A 26362-nucleotide genomic window follows, 5' to 3' on the forward strand; every position below is an offset into this window, starting at 1 on the left:
GAATGTAGACGGTTGCTTTATTCCGCCGATCGTTTGAAGGGAATTGCCCAGACACTTCGGATTGCTATCACGTTGCCCAGATTACTATAATGACCTCCCAGGTCAAGCCCTTGAGGGTCTCCAGTATCGACTGCGCCCTCTATCTATAGTGGGCGAATTGCTCTCTCTTCTGGCGAGATATTATGTTTAAGAAAACCATACTGTTTTTGCCTGTTTCTTCTTCTTTTCCTCCAAATACGTACATGAGGCCAGTGCCCTTGACCAGATGTCTATCACCATGGTAACTGGTGCTTCAGCAGAAACCGCGTGGTGTTGGGTTACAATATGTTGCAAGTAGCAAGGAGGGCTAGTCACCATATACACACACACACACACACACACACACACACACACACACACACACATATATATATATATATATATATATATATATATATATATATATATATATATATATATGTATACTTAATGTGTTTGAGTAAGAATAAACCGAGCAGTAGTTTATTTGAACAACGTTAAGGTAAACATTATGTATTTGCTTTGCAAATATTACCTTTTTGGTTGTCACCTCCCTGGCTAGTTTGTGCTACCTATTCAGCCCGGAGAACAACCTGCAGCTGGCAGAGGCCTAATATCGACCAGAATATCGATTCTCACTCCTACCATCCGTATCTGTCAGACCCGCGGGGAGTCAGACCTCCCAACAGTGTGACACCAACATAAAAAGCAGCACATACGCACCACTACTGTACATAACGTCAAAGTAAACTAAATAGAAATTGATGCGCGCAAAATCGGCTTGAGGTATGAGGATTGTAATATCCGGGCTGACCAATTTTCTTTCTGAATGAATCAGTGGTGCACCCTTCATTCATAAAACCACGTGAATGAAATATGTTTACACATGGTGCTAAGATTTATGCTTAGCACGTAGGTATGCAACCACTACTCTACCGGTATACCTCAAGTATTAAGGCCAAGTACTCAGCTTCAACTTAATTGGCCGCTTCAAAGTTGTCCCACATGAAGTACTAGTGGAGTTCAAGACGTTAAGGGCGCATCTTATGTTCTTCTGTTACGTTTAAGTATACTTCTTATGCTAGCAAAGACCTGTTTGAAAGAATCACCTCGTTCCACGACCATGTAGTTACACGGATCATACATGACATATGATTGGTTCATTCAAACGTCTTAAAACAAACTAGGGTACCCCTCTTGACATCTCGTTCCCAGAGCATTACCCCATCCCCACTTTAATGTTTGCTAAACAAATATGTATGCTGCACCCTACGCTTTGTACTTCCGACAGGTATGCCGGCGCTGTTAATACACATAATTACGCTGTGGAGAAATGACCTATTTTCAAAGGACCATGTCTTGGCTTTACTTTCTCAAAAGGATTCGTTGATCCTTTTCGTTCTTTGCAGTTGTGCAGAGGCCAGTATAAAAGGAGGAGTAAAAGTAATATACCACTTTCCTTGCAGTGGGAAATCTAATGCTTCAACACCAGCACCACAAAGTCATTTTACAAATGGAGTCTTTTCTGTGTTTAATCGATTGAATTCTTCACCATTAATAATTAAGACAATAATCAAATTAGCTAAACTGACCACTACTATCTTCTACGATATATGTGCGAATGCTGTCCACAATTTAGCATTTTGCGAATGACTAATTTGTGGCAATAAAACAAATCATCATGATAAAAAGAAATATTGAATATCAGCCTTTGTGTTTTGGGATGTGGATGCCACTTCGTCCGGTTTTTCTCCATGGTGATCTTTCCCAGGCCATTAGGTCTGAATTAGAAAATCAGACGCTCTTAATACGTGGATTACAAGTTATGACTTAGAACTGTCACAGGTGATGTGATCTTTGTTGTGTTTTTGCTGTAATACAGTCTAGATGACATAAGCAGACGATGGGGCTTCAAGTTTTGGTCGTGTTTTAGCAGTTTATGAAGCTTTCGTTTCTTGGATTGGCATATTTTTTCAGCAACCAAACCAACCAACCTGATATTCCCCTGCAAATGATACTGTCTTCCCAATATGATACTGTCTTGCTTCCACCAAACGATCTGTTTGGAGATTAGGCTAACAACACACACTCAGTCGCAAGTCTCTCGTTGAGTTTTCTTGGCGGTAACAGTGATGGCTGTCATTGTCAAGTGTAGTAAGTAAATACCATCTTCTATCAGGTACGAGTAGCTGTCGTGCTCTTGAATATATTAGCAGTGAGATTACAATCACGTTATGTCATGTTATGTTGTGATGATTGATGTTAACCTTTTCGGTTGCCTTTGTCATCACATAACCTTCCTTCAGGCGTGCCATTACCTGTGCCGTAACAAGAGAGATAAGTTCAACGTTCAGACTCCAGACAGTAGTTAATGAACCTCGGGTGCATCTCTGTGTGTGGGAACATTTATGGTTGAAGAACCCACCCCCAAAACGGGTAGGAACCTGCCTATTTTGAACGGGTCACCAGATATGGGCTTGCATACACTATGATTAATATATCATAGTTCATTGCTCTGTGAAAGGATTGTCTGTTTGACAGTACGGAACATGTCTAGCCGGTGGAACCAAACGTCAAGGTGTGTTTGAGGTGACGTTGTTCAGAAGGAATTTGACCACACGGCGAGGCGTGTGGAGAGCTTAGCCCGTCTCGGATTCATCTGTAATCGGCTGTGAGTGGAGAGTGTCCCGCACACGTGCTGCGAACGTTCGCGGTAAATTTTACCAGGTCCACCATCTTGGAAAATGGCTGCCTACGACCAAGATAAAGGTAATGTGACCTTTGGTTGCCCTCGCGTACTGGTTTGCCCTTCGTTTTTGCGATTTGAAGACAGTGGTAACACATTTTGAGTACACTACATTGTACATGTACAGCAGACAGATGTTTCTAGAAACTTGCGATGTGTACGAAAACTTTGTGTCTTGCTAAACGTCATATGTATGGTCACCCATGTAACCTTTGTGTAGCTGGCATTTTAGTCGTGGAGTGGTCAGTTCGCTTTTGCAACAGTAGTATATCAAATTGGCTGTCGTTCAAAGTATAACTCAAACTGACAGGACTTAGCAATGGTCTGTTTTGTGGGAAGATTCACAGCTGTGGTAGAGTTTGAAAGGTCATGGACTTGAACTGTTCAGGTCACGGCTTCCGTTTTATTTTTGGATTCCTCAGGATTGCGTCAAGCAACGTGCATGTGACACTGCCAAATCGTCGAGGTTTTGGAATCCTGCTGAATTTCAATGTCAACTAAAGCTGTTTTGTGGTCTCTCTAGAGTTAATAGCAGGGTTGGGTGTAGCCTTCTAGCACCAAAACCGGTCTGCTACGTTTATGTAACAACTGTGGCGGCCATTTTCAATCGTGGCTTTATTTGGAGGGGATCTTGCTTGTTTCCATTACACCTGCAAAGTCATCACGATTTTGCTGAAGTACTCGCCCAAGTTACACTACTACGTGTCATTTCCCCACCTCTGACAGTTATGTGCCTGTTAAACTTCCATTCAGCACTTTACATTGAACTTACACCATAACACGCTTGACACAGACATTGTTGTGGTCACGTGGCCCGTATGAGAATGTCGAACCTCCACGTTTGGTCCCACGAGGTCAAAGGTAGGGAGAGTTCAAAGTTCGACAAGAGGATAAGGCCTCCACGATCGATAAATTCTTGTCATGGATGGAATCGCCGGGCAATTGGTGCGATAATGGTCAATCAGCGGGGAACGAGATCATGTCTTCGATCTGTTTGGGTCATCTTATATAGCCTCCATGGCAGGCTCTGCGGAGGGCGTTGTAACATTTTGTTGTTTTGTTGATAACTTTTTCTATTCTGATTGCAATGGCGATTGGGGCCTCTTAATGTCTACCACAAAAATGGAGGCATCATAACACAGAGCACCTTATCAGTAAAAACTACCATGAACATACCAGTCGCGCCTGCCTATAAGGCTATTTTGTTTACCTTGTTTGACTCGGTAGCCTGGTTGTTATCCTGCTTCGGTAGGCCTAGGTGTGTTTTACCGGCCCCAGTCCTACTCTCGTGATATGCAACACATTCCCACCTGTCCATCCTGTAGGCGAACAAACTAAAAATGACCCATCAAAACTCGGTATGTGCCACTGAACCTGGGTAGGCCGAAAGTACCTTCAGCACCGTAGAGATATCGTCAAAACTACGATGGTCTAGCTACTGGGCTAAGTCTTCTGCGGTTTTCGTGGTTTCCCAAGCTGTATCCAGCTGTATGTAATAGAACTCATGTTATCCTTGCTGTCACTTCGATAGAAAAGTGAGATAAAACTGTTAACATGTTTACTCTCCCAACGTTCTTGTAAGATCTTGTAAGCAGTGTGAATTCCTACCGGAGGTGTTGTGCGTCCGAAACTATCCTAGCTATGTTGTGAATTCTTGGAGAATAACCTTGGGGTTTAATGGAACATTATTATATACGTACGTTCCACGTCATGTCAATTTCAAGGACCCCAAATACTCATGGTTTCTTCGACAATGTTGCAAATTTATAATTTACATGAACCTTCTTTTCATGTATGAGAGGACAGGGTAGATTTTGTCTAAGCAAATAATGTGATAGTGATGGGCAGAATGGGAACATATGCTTTCCATCTGCGACGCCTGCCTATCGACATTGCTCTCGTCTCGCCATATTTTACCAGGTTAGTCCGTTTAGCTCAGTGCCTTGTACAGTGCTGAAGGCTTCACGTTAGAGATAATGGTCCCATGACTATGCCTCAATGGTTAGAGGTGATGTAGGCCTTGAGGTTGCCACGAGATAAAGAAGACGGGCTTGCCTGACGAGCACATGACAAGTACTGTACGCTAGCAGACACAGCCGACGCGCTTTTAGTTCACGATGATGAAGAGGATCATTGTAATCCACAACAGCTTCAGCACTTTCCGCCGAGCACCGCTACCCTGTATAAGTTGTAGCAAAGCAGATGTCACACAGACCAAAGGTAAAAGTTAGTTTAAGGCTGATTTCTCGCGATAGGATGTTTCATGTTTGACAGTCTGTAGATTACGGGGCAACTTTACTTATGGTACCTATACTAGATAAGATGTTCTAAAAGTGGTCGGGAAATAGCTGTTTGAGACCTGGTCCCACTGTCCCTTGGCCAGTGTGTCAGTAAAATGTCTCAGAGGTGTTACCTAGACCTTCAAACTGTTCTAAGAGTGTTATGAAACTAACAGTTTCAACGCCAGGTTCCACTGTAAGGTAAACACAACGAGTAGACAATATTTACAACATCGATATCTTTTACAATGTTGCTACCTACATGTAAGTAAGATGTAAAATCATCCCTACGTTTTCTGCATACATGCAGGTGACAATTATGTTTGAAGTTTTGATAAATAGTAATACGATGGGATTCAAATGCCGATTAGCCCTGGCGTGACATGCTTTCATTTCGTGTCGGAGGTAGGGTGTTATTATGTTGTTTCTGGTCTCACTTTAGGTCTCTAATATAATATAGGACATGCTCGGTTGGCCACGGGCACTTGCGGCCTCTTTATAATTACAACTTAAGTTTCGACCGCTTCATTTGGCTTAAGTGATTAACAGGTCTGTACTGCATGTAAGCTGACTTGACATGACATGTCCACTTTTACTAATTCCCCTAGGCAGTTTTCAAAATCAGTGTCTCTCAAGAGGTGAAAATCGATGCAGTGAAGCTTGGGTCATTAGACTAGCTAGTCAGAGACTTATATTGAGACCCAACGACTTCAGTCCAGACGCTGGTGCTTTCTTTTCTGCCGTATTCGGTCTCAACAAGTTATCCGAAGTTTGCCCAAGCGAATGACCTAATTCGCGCCGAGCCACTGGCATCACACGGGCTGGCCTGACCTGCTTTATATACAGGTCAACTGTCTCATGTGTCCAATACTGAACCCTGATGGATGTGATGGCAAACGTTTGAAGAAGGTCGCCAGGTATTTTTAGGCGAAGATGGCATTTTTTCATTTACAGATTGACTGACCACTTGGGACAGCGTTTGACCGTCGACCTTATACTGTGTGGCTGTTCAGGGCCAGGGTATCGTCCCAAGCTTATTAGAAATTGCAGGTATTGAATGACGGGTGTCATACACTAATTCAAACCTTCTCTTGTCGTTCCTTGGATTTTTGTATGTCGTAGGAACGCACTGGTGTTGTCATTGATAATTCCTTGTCCAACTCTAATTTATTTAGAACTCACATTGTGGTTATACCGTTATATACAAGCAGTATCTTGCTCTTTGGGATTCTGTAAAGGGCATTGGATATGGGCTGATCCCTGGGCTGATTTAGTGGGGATTTGTGTCCTGTCCTATGAAACTGTGCTAAGAACCGTTAGTGATCCTTTTGTCCTTGTGTCTGGTTGACTACCTTAAGAAGCCCTTGTCACACACTCAGAACCTTCCCTCCAAAACCAGCCGACCAAGGTTGACTGAAGCTCGGGACCATGTCTGACCAGATTTAGGCCACGTCTACCGATCTATACGAATCGAGTCGAATTTGAGTCAAATCTGACTGCCAACCACGCCTCGACATACTCCAGAACACCACCCTACCATGGCCGAACCTACCGTCCACAACTGAATAATTTAAACATTTTGATATATTTAGCTGGTGCAGCCGACACTGTAGCCGGCCGACCTGGTATTACACTAGCCGACTCAGCCGACCTTGTCCTTGCTTTTAGAGTTCGGTTAGTGTTCGGGATACTATATTTGGCTATTTGTGACAGGGGCTTTACACCTACAACTATGCTGTTATGGAACGGTGGACAGGGCGTCGTTCAGACTATGCCTGAAGAACTTTCTAGTCACTTAATCGGTGTGCAGGACACTGAATCTTATGTGAAAAGTCTAGGGCTGAATGGGTAATTTCTGTAGCTTGTTGTCTGCACACACGTTTCACATGAACCATGATTAATTCAGCTAGCTTTACCAGACAGTAGGTGGATTGTTTGTCTGTCTACAGCTGTCTCTCTGTAGGCTTTGAGGGTTTTAATCAAAGTTGTTCATCTTGTGTTAAACATAGTACAGAATCATCATTACTTCCAGTACGAGGATAGCTTGTAAGTTTTGTCCATAAGACTGATTGAGGTAGGACGTGAGGAGGGGGCGTCGTGAACCAACATTAAAGGTATTCAAATCTATTTTAACCAGTAAAACTGGAATATGAAAGTCAATTTAAGGTAGTCATTTGTGATGATTTGAAGTTGAATCAACCCTATCCCATAGCATGGTATCATGATATCTCCGAGGCAAAAATGCGATGTCACTGACGGAAAACGGTTGCTTGTTTCGCATCGTAGGCTGGTTCTAGCTATTGATTGGTGATACGAAAAAGAAAGCTTGTTTAACTTAAGCTAAATTTATCTGGTCGATTTGACTTATAGGTTGCACTGACGTCAGGGCAAAAGGTCAAACGATTTTTTCGCGTTTTGCTGGGTCGTTGCTATGGCGACCAGTTGATGGCTCACGCGAAAACGTCGACGTCATAAAATTTAGCTCGTGCAAAATCATACACATTGTATTACCAAACAAAATAGCAAGTTTGAAGATGAGTTAAAGTGGTTTCATTTAATCACAGTTCAAGCACCTTTGCCTCGACAAAGTTTAGTCATAACGAATATTACCGAACGTTCTCTGTTGACCTTCCCAGTTCCATATAAGGAAGTTTTCGTGGCAGGTCGTCTAGCTTCGACGCTCGGCTTCAGCCTAACAGTAGTCGGACCGGTTCGGAGCACATAAATAATTCAGCTTAAGATAATCCAGTGACCCGAGCATTCAAAATAAATAAAGCTTCGCCAGGGTCGACGCCTGCCATTGGTGCCGCCATCTTTTTTTCGAACCTTTTGTGTGGGGGTGCGACCACGAATGAATTAGCAGTCGTCGAACATCGATATTGTGGTCTTGAACTGGAATTGGATTGATTTCAAGAAAGTTGCAACAGCAAGACAGATCACAGTAAGGTAAGACAAGTCGTCTTCACCAAGAAGGTCCTGTGTTCTTACGTTGGGATTTTGCCAAGTGGTGCTGTTATCGTGCAATCTAGTGCTGTTGTGGGTGGGATTTTAAAATTACCTGAGGTGTCAGACGATGAGAAAAGCCGACTGTCTGTTAGCACATAATACTAGAGCATACATCGTGGTCTATAATTTGGTCGTTAATGACTCGTTTGTAACCATTACGAATTCGTGTCGTCGCTTCGCTGAGCCTCGCGTGTCTCCTTTGCATAGCTTGACATACCAGACAAGCACCCAACGTAAGACGACAAAAGGAGATTTTAGACTAAGAGCTTAGGGCGTATAGTCAAAGGTAATTACTTGTGAGTTGTGCGAATCACCCCAAAAGAAACTAGTAAATTGGTCGTAATTGTGGTAGATTAGGCCCTTCAAACATTTTACTGGACATGTCTTCACCCCGATCTATTTTCAAGGACAGCCTTGCAACAATCTATTCTGGTTCCTTACCGCCAGCTTGTATTTTAAAGAATCTTTCACCCGGTTGTGAAAGACGCGAGGGTGCCTTGTATCAAGGAGGTTGCTTGTATCCATATACAGACAACAAATATTGTCACACGCTACTGTTTACCTGTATCCTTACCATTTACCACCTCTCGTACAGCAGCCATTGTTTTGGCAGCGTTGTGAATCCGTACGTAGTAGCTTTGGTGTAACTAGATTTGACCCCGGGACACGCGCATAGCTGACAGATGACCCTCTGGGGGCCTTCATTGGGTAGATCCGGGTAGTAGATTGTTCGTGAAGTTCTCATGACGGAGTCACGTAAGAATGAGGCGTGTTCTTTTAACCCGTGTGAACAGACAACGTCACACGTTTACTCTACTGTAACGGCATCGGATTACGTTTGGAGAAAAGGCCGGCTTTACGGTACGACAATGCACGGTCGGTTTATGTCGGTGATCAAGAACTCCCGCCACGATCGTCCAGCTGAAAGAGACACGTATGCTGATGCAGTATTTACCCAGTTCACGTCCAGGTTGATATTCCAGGGACGTTTTTCAGTCCGTGCGGTGCCTGGCGTGTAGTTCGTCTGAGGTGACCAAGGATCCACAGCATCGGTGGTTCAACACACCTGCATTCTCAGGTGTCAACGTCAATTCTTGGGGTCACGCCCTTGTGTATTTTTTACTCCCACGTACGTCCAGAGGAACAGTTGCCATGGGGACGGACAACTTTCCCTCGTCGTCCGATTCTGTCATAAGCCTGACTGAAATGGCTTTATTAAGTACAGAAGGTGACAAACTCTTCCAACATCAACGGAGGGTTCTCAGGTTTACCTTTCTGGCCGCCAGGGCTGTCAGGAAACTTCGAAACGGTCCCGGATATGGACACAACAAGGGTGACGCATTCCCGAGACCCACGTGCGTTCGGCAGATTCCTAGAGTACGCAGGTTTTATCGTCCTGTGGAATATCTAGACTTAGGTGAGTGGCTAGTCTAAAGAGTACGTGTATTTCAGAAGTTTGTCGCATATTTTAGATCGTATCCTAGGCTGTTTTCTGCCCGAAGGCTTCGGCATAATTCCTACTGTGTCCAAATTCCTCGTCACAGTCTGACGGTTTTAAAGTATTCTTGCACAGTTATATGTTACTCCGATGCAACCGAGGTGAAGTTTATGCTTAACACGTTAGAGGCGGCAAGTACGAAACGCTTGAAATGGACACCTGTTTGATCATTGGGGGGGGGTAAAAGGGAATCCCTAAGAATAATCTTTAGGTGGTGTTTACATTTGCATTTCCATTCCTCCAGGCTGTTTGAAAGACACAGATATGCATCGCTCGTTATATGTAACTTGGGTCCAGTCCAACATATTCTGAAGCTTAAGGCTTGGCGACATAATGAGTGGTCTGTATTCACGTTGTGGCCTTGGACAATATTTGGCTCTGTGGGGGTAGACTATAATGATGTGGAGGCGGTGGATCCTGTGGTCGTGTCTTGTAGACATCCGTAATTATCGTAATGACAACGTTCTGATTCTCCTCCTCAACATAATGGCTCTATTGTTGACACTATTGTAATACGTTCACGTATATTACTTCAAGTTCACCGATAGCATACTGATATCTGTGAGGTAAATGCGATGTCACTGATAGAATACGGTTGCTTGTTTTGTATCGTAGGCTGATTCCAGCTATTTATTGGTGGTACCAGAAATAGCTTGCGTAGCTTGTTGTTAGTCAGTTTCAAACACTTCAAGTATAAAATGCTGACGAAAATGTGCTAAGAAATTGCAGTAAATGTCGATATCAGATGCAGACAGATAGCATCATGTTTCTTGTTTTGTCGCTCTGAAATTGCATTGGATGCCTTTAACGGATACCAGGCTGTCTGTTTATGTCCTCAATACCGTTATGATCACCTTGTTTGTGTTCCAGTCACGTAATGTGTAGCCACGCCTCTGTCTAACACGTGTGATGTAACGGTTGAAACGATCTTGTCATGTAAGACAACAGGACGTGTTCTTATAATTAGTGGTGTTGGGTTTCAAAGCAGTCGCAAAGTCTGTTTTGCCCGTTATAGCCAGTTTGATCCTTTTGTCGGTCCGTCAAATTAAGTATTGCTGGAAGATAAACTGTTTAGAATCGTTGGATATAATCGTCGCAGCCCCCTTTCCTAATCTCCAAGCAGATCTTTTGGTGGGGGTAAGACAGTATCAAATTGGCCAGTCTGTAACCAGTGGGGAAAGGGTTACAGATTGGCCAATTTGATACTGTCTTACCCCCACCAAAATATCTGCTTGGAGATTACCCTTTCCCAGATCTGAGACTGTTGTTTTCTCTCCAAACACATATTCAAAGGTCGTAGACGCCGTCGAGACAGAACAGAAGCCACGTAAATTGACATATGGCGAAATCTCGCTAAGCTACCTTGTGATGAATACTTGGAATTTCCTCTACATTATGGTGATCTTATGGTGTCTTCATCCCAGTTGCAATGTAGATAGGATCATAGTAATATGAAAATTCCAATGTTCTTTCAAACTCTAAATTATCAGGAGGGATAGCTTTGCAAGGTTAATTCGCGGCGTAGTCGGCCAAAAAATCAGAACGCCAGTGAGAACTTTTTTCCCACCTGCTTTGAGTGACCTGTCAATCTTATGTAACTGTCAGACTGCATAAGCCATCTGTGCTATATGACGTTAGCGTTTGATTGCATAGATGCCACATGTATAATTCAGTGGAACGAATGTCATATAATCCCAAAATTCTCTTTCTTGTTGCCTTGTTAACGTATATGATACATAATTCATGTGAACTTCAGATGACAGAATATGTATTGATGAATTTACTCAATAGAGTATAGTGCTAGTGCTAACTTGATCATGTGTATGTATACAAGCTGTTTCGTTGTTGTAACCTGTACTTAATCCAGTGAGTATGCATGTACAATAAAGGTCTTCATCCATTCATTGACGGAAAGGTTTGACATCCGGGTCAGAGGTCAGTCCTGATGAGTGATACGTCCTGAGGCGGTGATGTCACCTTGTCAAGTCTGACTATTTTGATCATCCATCACTTTACTGTCACCTATTCTATCGCCATTATTACCTTTGCAAGGACAATATCTGCATCTTCGACAATCCAGAGTCGATACATAGAGCAATGTGCATCCCCATGTTCTATATATATTTCAATTTGGATCTCTAATGGATATTCTATCAGCGGTATTTTCTATTCTGTGAACAGGATGGATAGAGAAAGCATAAAAACAGAGTTTTTTTCACCCTAACAGCTTTCTCTTAAACTGCATGTTGTAAGACCCATTGAATAAGCAATGGTTCCCCGGCGGAAGTTGGCGCGCTCGGAATACTTTCCCAGTTGCATGTTTGTTCTCACATGACCCCGAAGGCCTCATCCGTACGGCAAAACGAGGTTGACAGAGCTCAAGGTCACAGTTCTTCAATGTCAAATATTTGCATCGATCCGTACCTTTATAGTACACCTGGGCACCGACTTGTACACCTGTTTACAATTGAGTGAAATGCTCCTTACGGGTACATATTTGAATAGATGGCTTATAGATTTGACAATGGGGTGTAGACCAGAGTCTCACCAGACTCTTCAGACGTGGCTAGAATGTTGCTGTTAAAGGTGCTTACTCAGGGGGATGAAGCGAAAATTTCCTTGGGGGCATGTTGGCCCTGGTGCCGAAGAGCTGACTTGTGTAAGCCCTGGCAATGGTCCGGATTCCAGGTTATAGGCATTAGTGCCACAAGTGTCACATATCGCGTGTTGGCAGTAAATGTCGTCAGAGAGTGTGAAACATTCAGTAAGTCCGACCTTATGTCGGGCACTGTAACCTCTGAACAGTGGCGCACTGTTTGGTGTTCGACTTCACCTCTAGTAAGTGATTTCCGGACCCAAAGCCCTTACCTCAAATGAATAACTAGACAAGAACTTGGCAGCATGCACTGTACACGCTGAAATGGGGCCAGGATCCCCAGGCTCTCTATACAAAACTCATTATAACATGGAAGTAAAAGACCATTCGACAAAAAAGCAGAACACTTTAGTTTCAACCGTAGGTTGCTCGTACGTGCATCTGCACATGTAATTAACTTCAAAGACTGTAACGACCTTAATTACATGGTCAGGAGGCGGTTGGAACTCTCCCCCACACAACCCCTAAATTACCGAGGTGTTAAGTCGTTGTGAATTTTCAACCGCCCCAAACGGTCGTTAAGACTTGTTTTGTTGGGCCATACTCCACCAGACAGACAACTCAGATATGTGGTGTTGTTTCAGTTCGTAGTAAGACAGTGCGTTAGTTAGTATGCGTGTATGGTAGGAGTGATTGCTTGGAAGGATGTCAGAAGATGAGTGTCACGTTTGTGTTGGTGACAGGAAGGGAGAGGACATCCGCCCGAAGGGAATTCTGTCGTAAGCACTTTATGCTTTCACACTGTTGTTTGGTGAACGCCATACCCATAGTAGTTTGGAGCTTCGTACGTACATTGCGAAATTTTGACGATTTTACAAGGATGATATTGGACTCATTGTACGGTATGTAAATGCTCTGGTGTATACGTAGCTTTCAGGTTTGAAACAGTGCCATGGTTGGGTGGTACCAAAGCGTTTCTGGCACGGTGTCGCTCTGACATTTTACTGGTTATTATAATACTTAAAAGCCACTTTCACATCTGTTAAAGTGAATGCTTGTCTAGAATTGTATTGAGTGACTTGTTGGGAGGTCCACTTTAATATGTTATAGTGGGGTTTGTATTTTCATTTTTAGAATTCTCATTGTTCTCTAACTCCCACCATGCACCTTTTGATCCAAAATCCTTTTCAGCATCGCCAAGAAAGGCCCTGTCAGCATCCCCAACGGTTCTAACAGTAAGACCCCAGAACGTGACTTACGTGCAGATGGCGGTGTCTCGCGCCTGTCGACAGAGGGACAATGGCGCGATACAGTCGCAACCCATTCAAACTGTGTGTCCGACGCTTTGTTCTCATCCCTCCCGTTCTTGTCTCTCCCCCTACTACAGCCATGGAGGCTCTGGAGAGCGAGCTGCTCTGCCCGGTGTGCCTGGACCACTTCAAGTCGCCTCTCCTCCTGCCCTGCCTCCACAGCGTCTGCAGCAAATGCGCCGAAGGCATCCTCGTCCATCCCAACGGCGACCCCATGTCCAAAATCGGCGCAGCCAGCGACTACCGTGACGAACCCCGCAGCAGCCTCAAGTGCCCTTCCTGTAGACACGAGATCATCCTGGACGGCAGAGGCTTGGACGGGCTTAAGAGGAACTTGATCCTGGAGAATATCATCGATAGGTACAAGCAGGCCACGTCGGTGTCGAACTTTCCCGGCGGGGGGAAGAAGGTGGTCCCGTGCGACGTGTGCAGGAGCGACCCCCCGAAACCGGCCGTCAAGAGCTGCGTGAAATGCGAGCTGTCCTACTGCGAAACGTGCCTGAAGTTGACGCATCCTACAACGAGGTATGTGCATGTAACGTTTTTAATGGTTCTTTTTATTTCGTAACCAGCTTTGCTTTGATTCATTACATTTTAGTATGGAGATCACTGTTTCACCTTTCACCTTTCACCTCGCCTTTGCCTTCCTCATTGTTCTCTCCCATCCCTGCTTTAGCAATGACACTGTTTTGTTGAGAGGTGGGACGTCAGAGCAGTGTTACGTTACGTTCCATTAACATTGTATTAATGTAATCAAAATATTTTGGATCCTGCTTTAGCTTGTAACTATATATATTTGGTAAATACGTTTGTAACTTGTGTTTTCAATATTTCATCTACGAAGAGCAAAGGGCAAGACAAGTACAGCTCCATGCAAAGAGTAAGTAAGCTAGATAAGCCAATTATGATTGTTATGATTAGGAGGTCGTACCAAATGCGTGGGACAAAAGATGGAAGCTTAAACCTGTCAGTCAACATCAGGGGGTCTTAAGCTCAGCTGCGCTCTCATGCGGACCGCATAAGAAGTAGCAACCAAACGGAACATACAGCTTTCTCTGTGTTATGGAACCGTGTCTGCAAGTTCCATATTTCCACGAGCTAATTATGTGGAACTAGTTAACTGTACATACTTAGATTTTTAAAGTTCGATCACGAAGGAATTATAACGGAAGAAGTGACTCACAGAAAGGAAAATACCGTCCAATGTCATGGCGACTATATCCGGTATTACGTCATGCCACCAGCTGCTGTACAGACCTTAAGTCAGTGAAAAAAGAGTTGCCAAACATGACTTCATTCTTGGACAGAGTCACGCCGTGAACTACCGGTACATGCTCTGCATAGTGCAAATGCAGGGTTAGGTTGTGGGTGTGAGGGGGCACAGCGGTTGGCAGGTTTGAACCTACTCAGCAACCAACAATCTGCTCAATCAAACAGCTTTGAAAATACAAGAGAGATCTGTAGCCTCATTATCAAGATGTCATTGCAAGTTTTCGTGACGTTCAACAAGGGCATGTGGAAAGTTGTTGACATCAAAACTCGCTCACACGAGTCGGTAGTTTCATGTCAAACAGCCTTGATTGAATGTGAAAATTCGAGAAGAAACAACAGGGCCATAGGAGGAAAAGTGTCAAAACAAACTCCTCATGACTAGCCTGGGAGCCAGGCTGTTTCCAGGGCCTCAGCTCCAGGGCCAACATGCTCCCAAGGAAATCATATCACAGATCCCCCACACAGGGGGTTAGACCCTCGCACGCTTGGTACAGTAGCTCCGGGCCTATTGTGTTATGGGACTGACATCCATGCTCGCCCCTCCCCCCTCCGGAGAGGATGGTTGCTTCGTTGCCGACCCTCTGACCGGAGTGACACGAAAACCTGTCAGGCAGGTGCTGAAGGCAAATAGCGAGGGCTCCTGTACGGGAAGATGTCGCGGGGAGAGATCGACATGAAACCCGCGGAATCGTCCTGACCAGATCGTCCCTGGCAAGCGAATATCGACGTCCAAATAGACCCCAAAATGTACGTTTCGCGAGCGACCTTGGTTCTATCCACACCAAAGCGCCGTACCACCAATTGCAATGGGACCGTCAGGTAGGAACGCACCTCCCCCTTCGTAACTATCTTTTAATGAAGAGCCGATTCATGGGGAATGAATTTTTAATGAAATCTGAAAGTTGTCTGGTAGCTACAACGCCCTTGGATGACGCAAATGAATTGTGATCATTATGGAGATCAAAACAATATTATTTGGCGACATTTTAGTAGTGTTTTGGATGGTCTTGCCTTCGCGTTTGGGGGAGTATTCTAGTTTTGTACGAAACCAGTGAACCCTGAAAAGGTATATGGGCCCTTCTTATACATGCTTCGCTGAACGTCTGCTATTAGAGCTGGTGTAGTTAAATCACTGTCAAACTATTCAATATGATACAGATACCCAAGGGCGGTTACTGCGTGTAAAATGTCATATTTGAATCTGACTGACGTCACAAGGAATGTCACGTGCAAATAACATGTCTGGGGGCAGCATATATTGAGTTGGACTTTTGTGTTTATTCTGTCGTTTTGTTGAATTCTGTGTAGAAAGGTAGGATACGAAAACAGATTTGTCATCACGTCAATGGTGCAAACTACACGGAAATCCGATTGAAAATTGAAATTGTGCAAAATGCAAATTTAGGTGTTTTAAGGTCACGATGCCGTTTCACGTCACTTCCAGTACTTATTGAACATTCATGGTATTGTAGCAGGAATAGGGTAAAACTTTAGTGACATCGCGTTCAAAAGTGCTTTGCTCTTCATTGTTAGGCATTTTGGGCCATGGTTCTGTATCTTATCACGTATCGCTTAGCAAAAAAAGGTGAACGTCATCAGTTTTACAGTGTGTTTTGGCAATCTTCTAAACAATTATAGCCTTTTTTGGAATTCGAAGACTACTTCTTAGAATCATAATTATCTCAGATGACCTACTTCCATGTCGTCTAAGATAATCCTAACATTGTTCCATCCTGTCAAGGTCACCATCTTCAATTTGTATGGTAGGGACGATTGTGTCTTAAACATTGCGATTACTAATTATAAGTATTAGCAGCTCTAACAAAGAAGTTAGAAAAGTACATCATTCTAACAGATGTCATAGTGAATAGCTTGTTTGTGATGCTCCTGAACAGTGGTCCCCTTAAGGGATGATTCACACTGGTAATTTTCTTAATTATGTTTAAAGGAGAACACAAAGGGCGACATTCGTGTGTATTTTGTTTGCTATAGCCTAAGGTACACTGTAGACTATTCTTGAGCTTCTTGGATTACAAAATAGTAACGAACGAAAACCACTTTGTGTCTTTTACAGCTATCTTCTTTCCAACATGAAAGGATGATGTGAAAGTTCGTATTCACATGATAAACAGCTCTTTAAAGCTCTCTATTGTTAACTAAAAATCTGTGGGGTTAGTATGTAAATAGTGTACACACAGCTATTGTAATTACTGGTTAGCTAGCCTTATAAGTTACCATAAACCAATTTCAAACATGATTGAAGAATATTCAGACATAAAAAGAAAGTAAGCCCAAGGGTTTTCACAGAATTAAGACATGAAGGTATAGCACGTAAAGGTACGAGTCCATGGGACAAATGGTTTTTGTTTCACCTAAAAAGGGACTGGTGTTGTCATTGGTGAATCTATAATGTATTTTTATGTGAGACCATGTGAAATGTTGCTTTTGACGTTCTTCAGAACAGATTCCAATTGAAACATTAACACTGTACAGGGAACGTCCATTAATATAATAGGGGATGGTCCGGAAAATCGATCCCAAAATCGATATTTTATTGCAGCCATGAAAGCTCTGTAGACCTTGAATGACAGTCAGGTCTGCAGCTGAAGATAAATAATGCCTACTTCACAATTAATGGAGCCTCGTTGATCATTCTCTATTCTGAAGCTCACGATACTCATAAATTGATTATGGTTACTTCATTCGACAGTTTATTTGTTACACCCAACAAGGCTTCACCTAGGCAATTGTTTTCGATAATGAAACACTATTTGTATACATTACCTTCCGTTCTTTGTTATTTTGTAATGCAGAAGTACACAGTCAGGTCATTGACCTCTTCATGACACGGCTTTGGAATTACTATGAAACGCATCGAGCTTTCAAAACCAGAATCCAGTGACATGGCAGAGGACAGTAACGCCAGTATAGTCGCACAATACCACAATACCTACTACTACTACTACTACTCCTACTGTAGTCGTTTTTTTTTGTCAATTTCTGCGACCCCGACAATCTCTATTTACTTCACAGAGAAGTTGCTTCCAATCCGGGTATTACAAGCTGCTTTGAAGGACTCCGCATTCGCCCGAGGGAAGATATTTCGATAAAGATCTCAGTCGTCTTCGCGTTAAAACTACCTTTTATGACTGAATGGGTGGTTTAGCAGCAAACTATAGCATCTATTGAAACTGTACCCTGGCAGCAGCCTCTGCTTTCTCTTCGATATGTAAGTTGTAGCTTATTTAAATCCAGGTCAATAGAAATGCACGTGCTTGCAAATGTGACCAACAGACATTGTCTATTCAAGGATAATGTCCTATTGTCTGATGCGACTGGTTGAATAAGCCCGAGGCTGACCGAGTGTTTATGAGTTACTGGCGAAGGACGCATGGCGGCAGACAGAAGCAAGTAATAATTCTTAGAAGAGCGTATTAAGATGTAAGCTGAAAACATTGTTTTCTCATCTATGTCTTCTTCCTTTCTGCCTCTAGGTTCCACGCGTGGCGTGGACATACACATGGATCGGAGCAACGTTACCAATGGCAACACAACCGATGCTCTGACTAACTAACATTTGTCACTAGCCGGATAAGTAACTTGTATTGTCTATGTTTGTCCATGTTCAGGACTGGCAAGACGGCGTTTGCCGACCACAAGTTCGTGGTGCCGACCGTAGACCCGCAGACCAAGGTGTTAATGTGCACGGAACATCGGGAAGAAAAGGTATGTGGTGTGTTTTCCATTGTGGTTGACAACATATAGTTCTCTGTTCACTGTCACCATGACAAGGCCATTCACTGCAAAGTAATAAACCTTCCACGCCCACGACTCATGTGGAACGTAACAGAAAGCTGGGACTGAAGTGAAGCGTGGTCTTATCTCACTTCAATGTAAAGTCCTTATTCACCTCCTGAACACATGATGTATTTTGGTCCAATCGCTTTGCTCTATATATTGGGAAAATCACGCCTGTTCTCTCTAATAGAAGACGGCTGCTTTACCTTTGTTTGGCGCCATACAGCCAGTGTTACTGAGGGTAATTAACATTGAGAAGACAAGCATCTAAAAGTACGCCTTTGATAAGCTATTAAACACGCCTGTGCTCCTTATAAGGTGAACCTGTTCTGTGTGACTGACGACACGCCGGTGTGTTCCCTGTGTAAGCTGGTGGGCAGACACAAGGAACACGAGGTCAAGCCGCTGGAGATCACATACAACGAGCAGAAGGTAAGTTCATATGGGATGGTCGTAGCCATTTTTGACAAGGTGTCAATCAAACTATAGTTTCATAAGGAAACACCTATAACATTATTACATAGTTTTGACCTCAATCTTCTCTTACTGGTTAACTGACGATAATAAGCCCACCTTCTCTTATATTAGTAGAATGATATGGCATCGCCCTAATTCATTAATTCACTAGATAACAATCCCATATTCTCCTTATAGAATCAGATGTTACCCTTCAATCTCATAACTTCACTAGACGAAGAATCGAAGCTTCTCTTACTAGTGAATTATTGAGATAGCATTCTTCTATGTCATTAATTCCCTAGACGAAGAATTGGAGCTTCCCTTACTAGTGATTTAATGAGATAGCACTCTTCTATCTCATTAATTCTCTGGTCCAGGAATGCAATCTTCCCTTACTTGTGAATTAGGGAGAAAGAACCCTTTCTATCTCATTAATTCACTAGACGAAGAATTGAAGCTTTTCTTACTAGTGAATTAGTGAGATAGCACCCTTCTATCTCATTAATTCACTAGACTGAAGATTCCCTTACTAGTGAATTAGTGAGATAGCACTACCCTATCTCATTGATTCACTAGTCCAGGAATGCAATCTTCCCTTACCAGTGAATTAGTGTCCTTCTATCTCATTGATTCACTAGATGAAGAATTCAATCTTCCCTTACTAGTGAATTATTGAGATAGCATTCTTCTATGTCATTAATTCACAAGAGGAAGAATTGGAGCTTCCCTTACTAGTGATTTAATGAGATAGCACTATCCTATCTGATTGATTCACTAGTCCAGGAATGCAATCTTACCTTGCTAGTGAATTAGTGAGAAAGAACCCTTTCTATCTCATTAATTCACTAGACGAAGAATTGAAGCTTTCCTTACTAGCGAATTAGTGAGATAGCGCCCGTCTATCTCACTAATTCACTAGACTGAAGCTTCCCTTACTAGTGAATTAGTGAGATAGCGCCCTTCTATCTCATTAATTCACTAGAAGAACAGTTGTATCGTATTAATGAGCATGTCATTGAATCCGAATTGACGGATGCATGTTACATTGTGCAGGAAAAACTTGCCAAGGATGTGCAGGAGTTGGTGGGCATCAACACGGAGATGGTGCACTACATCGCCAAGCTGCGGTCACTCTGTGAGATGGTGGAGGTACGTAGTTATGTTGTACAGTAGGTCAAAATTTCATGTACTGTACACTTAATACTTAGTCTGGCTGCTATGCTAGTTACCTTAGGTCCCTATTCACCAGACTAGGGTTAACTAATCAGGATGGCACCAGGCTAGTCATTTAGCTAATACTACTAATTTGTCAAATATTCTTTGACAGTCTTTTTGCTGTCTTTCAGTGAATCATTTGTAGATTGGTGGTATCAGCCTAACGCTTACCACATCAGCGTATGACGAACGGCTTTGTGTGCAGTTTCAAACTTACTTGGCTCTTGTTGAAGTTGTCCCTTTCATCTGTCCTTCAGCAAAACTTTTCGAAGATGGAGGTGTCGGTGAAGGACGAGTTCTCTCGGCTGAGGATGATCGTGGATGAGCGGGAGAAGGCCATGGTGGGGAAACTGCATGACGAGAAGGCCAGACGAGTGGAGGACAGAAAGCAACAGGTACTGTAATATCCATTAATAGATCAATGTTGACAGTCTAAACACAATATGCGGTTCAGCCAATAAAGCATGAATATCAAATATTTGCATTTCTATGTTTTGACAGAAGTGGATGAGGCTATGGGATCGGTCTGTTGAATGGATAAAAACAAAGGAAATAGCGAAATGTTTACCTGCCAACGTTTCCGTAGGTCTTCTCTTTGCCTCCCTCAGGGCAATACTGACTGGTTCTGTGCCTATACCCAGCTGAGGAAGTAGATAGATCCAGTCCGTATTGCCCTGAGGAAGATGACTGTGCTTGTACCGCCCTCGACTCGGTTGTTCAGGACTGGTGCAGCCACAGCACCGCCCTGCAGCCACCTGAAGAACAGCAGTTTCTGTAAGATAACCATTGGACTGACATAACTGATTGATTACGTTTGCTTCCAGGTTGCAGTTTACAGGAAAACGCTAGAGGGTACAACTGCAGCAGTAACGTACGCACAGGAGGCACTCAAGGAACCAAACGAAGGCTGCTTTTTGCAGGTAATGGCATCGCCACTGATTACATTGATAGTGTAGAGTTCCAAGTTAAAAGACCACATTTTTGTTTGGTTACATTTTCTTTGATCTCTATCAAAAGGCTTAAGTTGATGGACTTCATGTGATCTGGGTGGCTTAGGCTTTAACACTTTGGCAAAAGCCGTAGGCACCATGATAACTTGGCTCTATCTCATGTCCTCCCAACAGTCATTGTTGAGTAACCGAGAACAGCTGTCCGCATCTGTAGCAATACCAAAATAACCACTTTCACAACACGGCTCACTTGACAGACAAAATATGGAATCCCACCGTACAGGAGACTCTTTATGCCTGACAGTGTGGTTCGTCACGTTCATGGTACATTTGAAATCATGGTCCAGCTATGCCAAGATTTGTAATGCAACAAAGTGGTCCATTCTCTAAAATGTTTTTAGTAACACGTTTTGGAATGCAACAGGTCCCTCCCCATTGCAGACCATTGCAATGCATATAATTGTGCTTACTATCTTGGTAGTCCGAAGATTTTAGAGCCCAATATGCTGCACCAGGCCGTTCATCATTGTTCTTTATCTTATGACCTCGTCCCCTCTTCATTAGACATCTAAGGCCATCAGTAAGAGGGTTCGGATGGCGATAGACTCCACCCCGTCTCTGCAATCGTCCACGGAGCTGGTGGATCAGCTGCAGCTCAAACACTTCCAGATCGACTTCTCCAACCTGGTGCCCATGCTCGGACAGCTAGACTTCCTCAAAAGTAAGACTCCGCTTCGCTTGGAACAATATCATCTGTATCTGTATCTGTATCTGTATAGCCGGTATAACCGCCTTTCGGCGTAACACACCAGCTCATGTAACACACATGCACACGGCTAGACGTCCTCAAAAGCACGATGCCACGTGCACCACACACACACAGATGGGCGTCGCCCTTATACACCACGTGGAAAGAGCTTCACCTTAATAGCACACAAAGAGCCATTTCCCCTAGAGATGAATATATATTACCAGAAACTTAAAACTATGGTCTTTCATCCGTTAACTGTGAATGAGTATCTGAAGAGAAGTGGCACCGGTTTTCATCTGGAAGCACTAGTATGTGAATGTCTCATGCAAAGGAGTATTATTATGTTATTGATGGATATGGTATTATTTTCCAGTTCCGAGTACTCCCGAGTTCCTGACAGAGCAATGCTCTGCAGAGGAGAGCTCAGTGTATCTCAGATGGCATTGTGTGGACGTTTCCGCATTTGATACATATCAGGTAAACCATGTCACTGTTGTACTTACTATTAGTTTTACGTGCTACATGTTTTGAGAGAGTACGTTCAGAGGGAGTATATGCGGCATATACTCATTCCGCGGCAAAACTCTCACATCGTAGCCAGAGTAATATTGCGTATTAGCACTCCCCCAAAAACATCAACGCCACCGCACAAGTCTGCGAAGGAGGCTAGAACGCACTGAACATCGTTTCTTAACAGCCTGGCTGTGACTGTACATCTTTTTGGGGTGGGGGCACATGTAGTGGATGTTCATATACAGAGAGAGCTAACGCCAGTTTGTCTGACAATTGTCACAGGTGCAATACGCCCGGTCCTATGCGTCTAGTGCAATCGTCAGCTCCATCTACAAGACCATTTCCGACATCAACGACGTGAGAACGACCATCTCGGGTCTGCAGCCGGACACACAGTACACGTTCTTCGTGCGGGCAGTCAACAAGGCCGGCCAGACCCCGAGAAGCGAGGGCCTGAAGATGAGGACCAAAACTGCAGGTATGTAACATCATTGACGTCATCAGGGTTAAAGGTCACTCGTGAAGTAGGGAACCCCTCCAACAGGTGGCAAGGTGGTCTTGTGCTTAGAGTCGAATCTCTGGCATCCCCAGTGTTGTGTTATTAGGAAAGGCGCACTTTACACCTATATTCTCATCTGACTCAGGTGAAAATTAGTATCTAGCTTCGGTCAGGGACGCCCTGTCAGACAAGACGTCAAGCCAGTGGTCCCGTGTTTGAGGAGAGTCATCCCACCACACTCACTTATCAAAAAGAGCAGGAGTCCTTCCCTGTGTGAGTGATTCAGACCTTACAGTCTGGTCGTAGGATTGGCATCTTGAAAATGTGATAGTCATCTGTTATGTCAATCCTTCCACAAATGTGGTAAATCAGTATGACGAAAGCATCCAAAGGGCGTTACATCTAGGGTTGAGGTGGATCACACACATCCATTGTACGGTTTGACACATATCAGAGGTGACATTAAATAAACCCTTTCACAGCTGGAAGCGATAAACGTCACAGCAATCATGAAATCAATTACTCACAGAGTAACGTTAAGTTTGCTCTTAACGTTGAGTTCACATTCCTGGTCTCAAGTTAAGGGATACCTGCCAATTGTTGGTAATTACACCTGCCAAGTCGGAGGTAGGTGAAGCAGGAATAAGGATGATACCCTGGCTATTCCCGTGGGAATGGTATGTAGAGAAAAAACGCAACATACATACCTTGGCGTTGTTGTGTTTTATTCAGATTAAGCAGGATGATACCCTGGCCATACCCGTAGGAAGGGTATGTAGAAAAACCCCACAGCATACCTACATGGCGTTCGTGCACTACGTGAGGACAGCATAGTAGTAAACATGTTTACAAGCACTAGCAGTCGCGAAATTCTTAAATCTGTACGACATTAGCTTTCCAGGTGTTTTGGGGTACGATTTCACAACAACGTCCTCGAAGGGCGGCAAAGCCAAGCTATTGCTACCATTAACACAGGGCATTGAACCTGCATGCAAGATATGATAATATCAAGCTACTGACCGAAGGTAAAACAGAAGAACATAAGAACGAACCTCCTACCCTGTTGGGGATTTGCTCTTCCCCTATCTGTTGGACAGAAAGAAACCATTACATTTTTAAGGGTTACCTTTTTAGTTCTATCTATATAATATTGTTACCACTGATTCTATTAATATTTCTTTGTGAAATATTTTTGGCACACGCAATTACCCATCGGACAAGAGCTTGCAGTAAACAGTCAGTAACTAGAGATTGTTTGTGTACTTTTCTACAGCGTTCAAGTTCACGCTGGACCCTGACACGGCTCACCCGGACCTGGACATCTCGGACGACGGCTGCTCGGTCACGTACGACTCGGCCGGCTCGTCGCGCCGAAACGTTCCAACGCGCCCCGAGCGCTTCACGGATTACGTGGCGGTCCTGGGGAACTCGGTGGTCAGCCAGGGACGTCACTACTGGGAGATCGACGTCAGCAGGAGCCGCGGCTACAGGATCGGCGTGGCGTACAAATCCACGCCGAGGAACGAGTACATCGGCAGCAACAACTCCTCCTGGGCCATACAGTGCCACAACAAGAGGTTCGCGCTGTGGCATCAGAACAAATCACAGACGATCCAGCTCTCCTCGCCGCCCTCTAAGATCGGTATACTGGTGGACTTCTCGTCGGGAACCCTGACGTGTATAACCATGTCTCAACCAGGGAACAAGCAACAGATCTACTCCTTCCAGACGAAGTTTAGAGAGGCTCTATGCCCGGCGTTCGCTGTGTGGGACAACTGTTTAACTGTCATCTCTGGGCTGCCCACGCCAACCATTTAGACTACAGTAGAGAGAGATGACCAATCTCAATGTGCAAAACCTTCGCAATGAACATTCATTACATGAAGTCCAATGTAAGCATAACTTAAAGTATGCGTAAATGTTCCCTTTTTTTGACTGAAAAACGGAATCTTAACGCATACTTTAAGGTATGCAGAAACACCACATTTCATGCAGTGATTCAAGCAGATAAGATGTGTGGTTCGTTTTGTACGTCTTTCATATGGTGTTTTTCTTTGCGTATAGTAAGGCATGCGTCACCTGAAAGGTCTACAGAAATAGCACACATCTGTTCTACTGCGATGTAACCTCCAGTTAAAGAATAGGGAAAACAGCCCTTGTCGAGGCTATGTTTTGTTACAATAGCTTTTACTGAGTACGCCTGCTACGCAAAAGGGCTTCCTTGTATAGGTACGCTGCTACAAAATGTCGACAACTGTGCATAACGTTTCTAGACTTAACTGTATAGCAAACTGGCATACAGCTATTGTACTATTGAAATATTGTATAGGGTGACGGTGCATGAACCTTTGATAGATAAAGGGCAGTCAGTACTGTGCAATACTATGAGAGGGGGAGATGAAACGCTTGGGCAAAATTTGTACTGTGCAAAATTATAAGACTGTAGGGGTGAGGGATAGAGTATATAACGTTTCCTTAGCTGTACATATGTACGAACTGTTAACCAGTATCCACATATAGATTTGTGCAGCAATGCCGTATGGTAATAAAGAAGTGCTATATTAATAAAAGCAGCCTTGTGAATTATCGAAGCAAATAGGGCTGCCAAATGCTAGCTTTTGTATAATAATCAACATCATCACGACCATATATTTGTCACAAAATCCATATGTAAAAAAATACAGTGTGTTTAAGTGTGGATTTTTGTATTGAATGCCGAGATACATATTGTCAAAAGTGGCTACCACGTGGAGGGCAGTCATGTGAAATCAGGGCATGTAATAGTCTAAGTTTGTTACGTCTTAGCTCATGTTATACCCAGCCACATTTTCCATGTTGCTACTTTGCCAAACATAGCTAAATTTTCAAAAGCCACCATCTTTATTTTGCTAACGTTGCAGCAAAAAATAGACATGACGAATCGGAAACTATATTGGACGACATGCAACGGTAGAAACCTTGACAGTTTAGAGAAATTCACAAGAACGGTTTGTTGTGTTAGGAAAGCCAACGTTGAATGAGAGAGGGAAAGAGAGAGAGAGAGATGGTAAACTGACGACGATGAAGTAAGAGAAAAGTTAAAAGGGAGTGAAACTGAATGAAGGAATTAAAAGCCATGGAAGAGTGCTTCAAGAAATGCTGACATGACAGATATTGTGCAGATTTGATTCAAGTAGTTATAAGATTCTTATGACAGCAAAGAGGCTCCAGTTGCTGGACATCTAGTGCCTAAGGCGTACCACTCCTTCGTGAAGTAAATGTCAGAAAGGTATAATAGCTCTTGTGGGTAGATGTGAAGTTTACACTGAAAAATGGTAAAAGTTATTATGTCCTGCGGTCGATCAAGTTGAACTGGTAATACAGGTTGTCAGTTCATGGTCATTTTTGTTAGGACTCAGGGCGAAAGGGGACTAGTCTTACCAATGGGGTGCGATTATTTCAGGGACGACCTT

The 26362-nt window shown here is 43.5% G+C and overlaps 1 protein-coding gene across 1 annotated transcript in view; it reads left to right on the plus strand.

Moving 5' to 3' along the window:
* Nucleotides 1-26043, plus strand: part of LOC109478093 — a 50944-nt gene extending 24901 nt beyond the window's left edge. The window contains 10 exon segments of the mRNA XM_019779577.1: nt 13531-13978; nt 18355-18451; nt 18842-18955; nt 20036-20131; nt 20455-20592; nt 21022-21117; nt 21712-21868; nt 22272-22375; nt 22694-22889; nt 24184-26043. Of these exon segments, the coding sequence (XP_019635136.1) occupies nt 13531-13978; nt 18355-18451; nt 18842-18955; nt 20036-20131; nt 20455-20592; nt 21022-21117; nt 21712-21868; nt 22272-22375; nt 22694-22889; nt 24184-24728 (1991 nt within the window). The 3' untranslated portion in view covers nt 24729-26043.
* Nucleotides 26044-26362: the final 319 nt, after the last annotated feature.

This window comes from Branchiostoma belcheri, unplaced genomic scaffold, assembly GCF_001625305.1.
Source record: "Branchiostoma belcheri isolate BF01 breed outbred unplaced genomic scaffold, Haploidv18h27 scaffold42, whole genome shotgun sequence".
Lineage (NCBI taxonomy): Eukaryota > Metazoa > Chordata > Leptocardii > Amphioxiformes > Branchiostomatidae > Branchiostoma > Branchiostoma belcheri.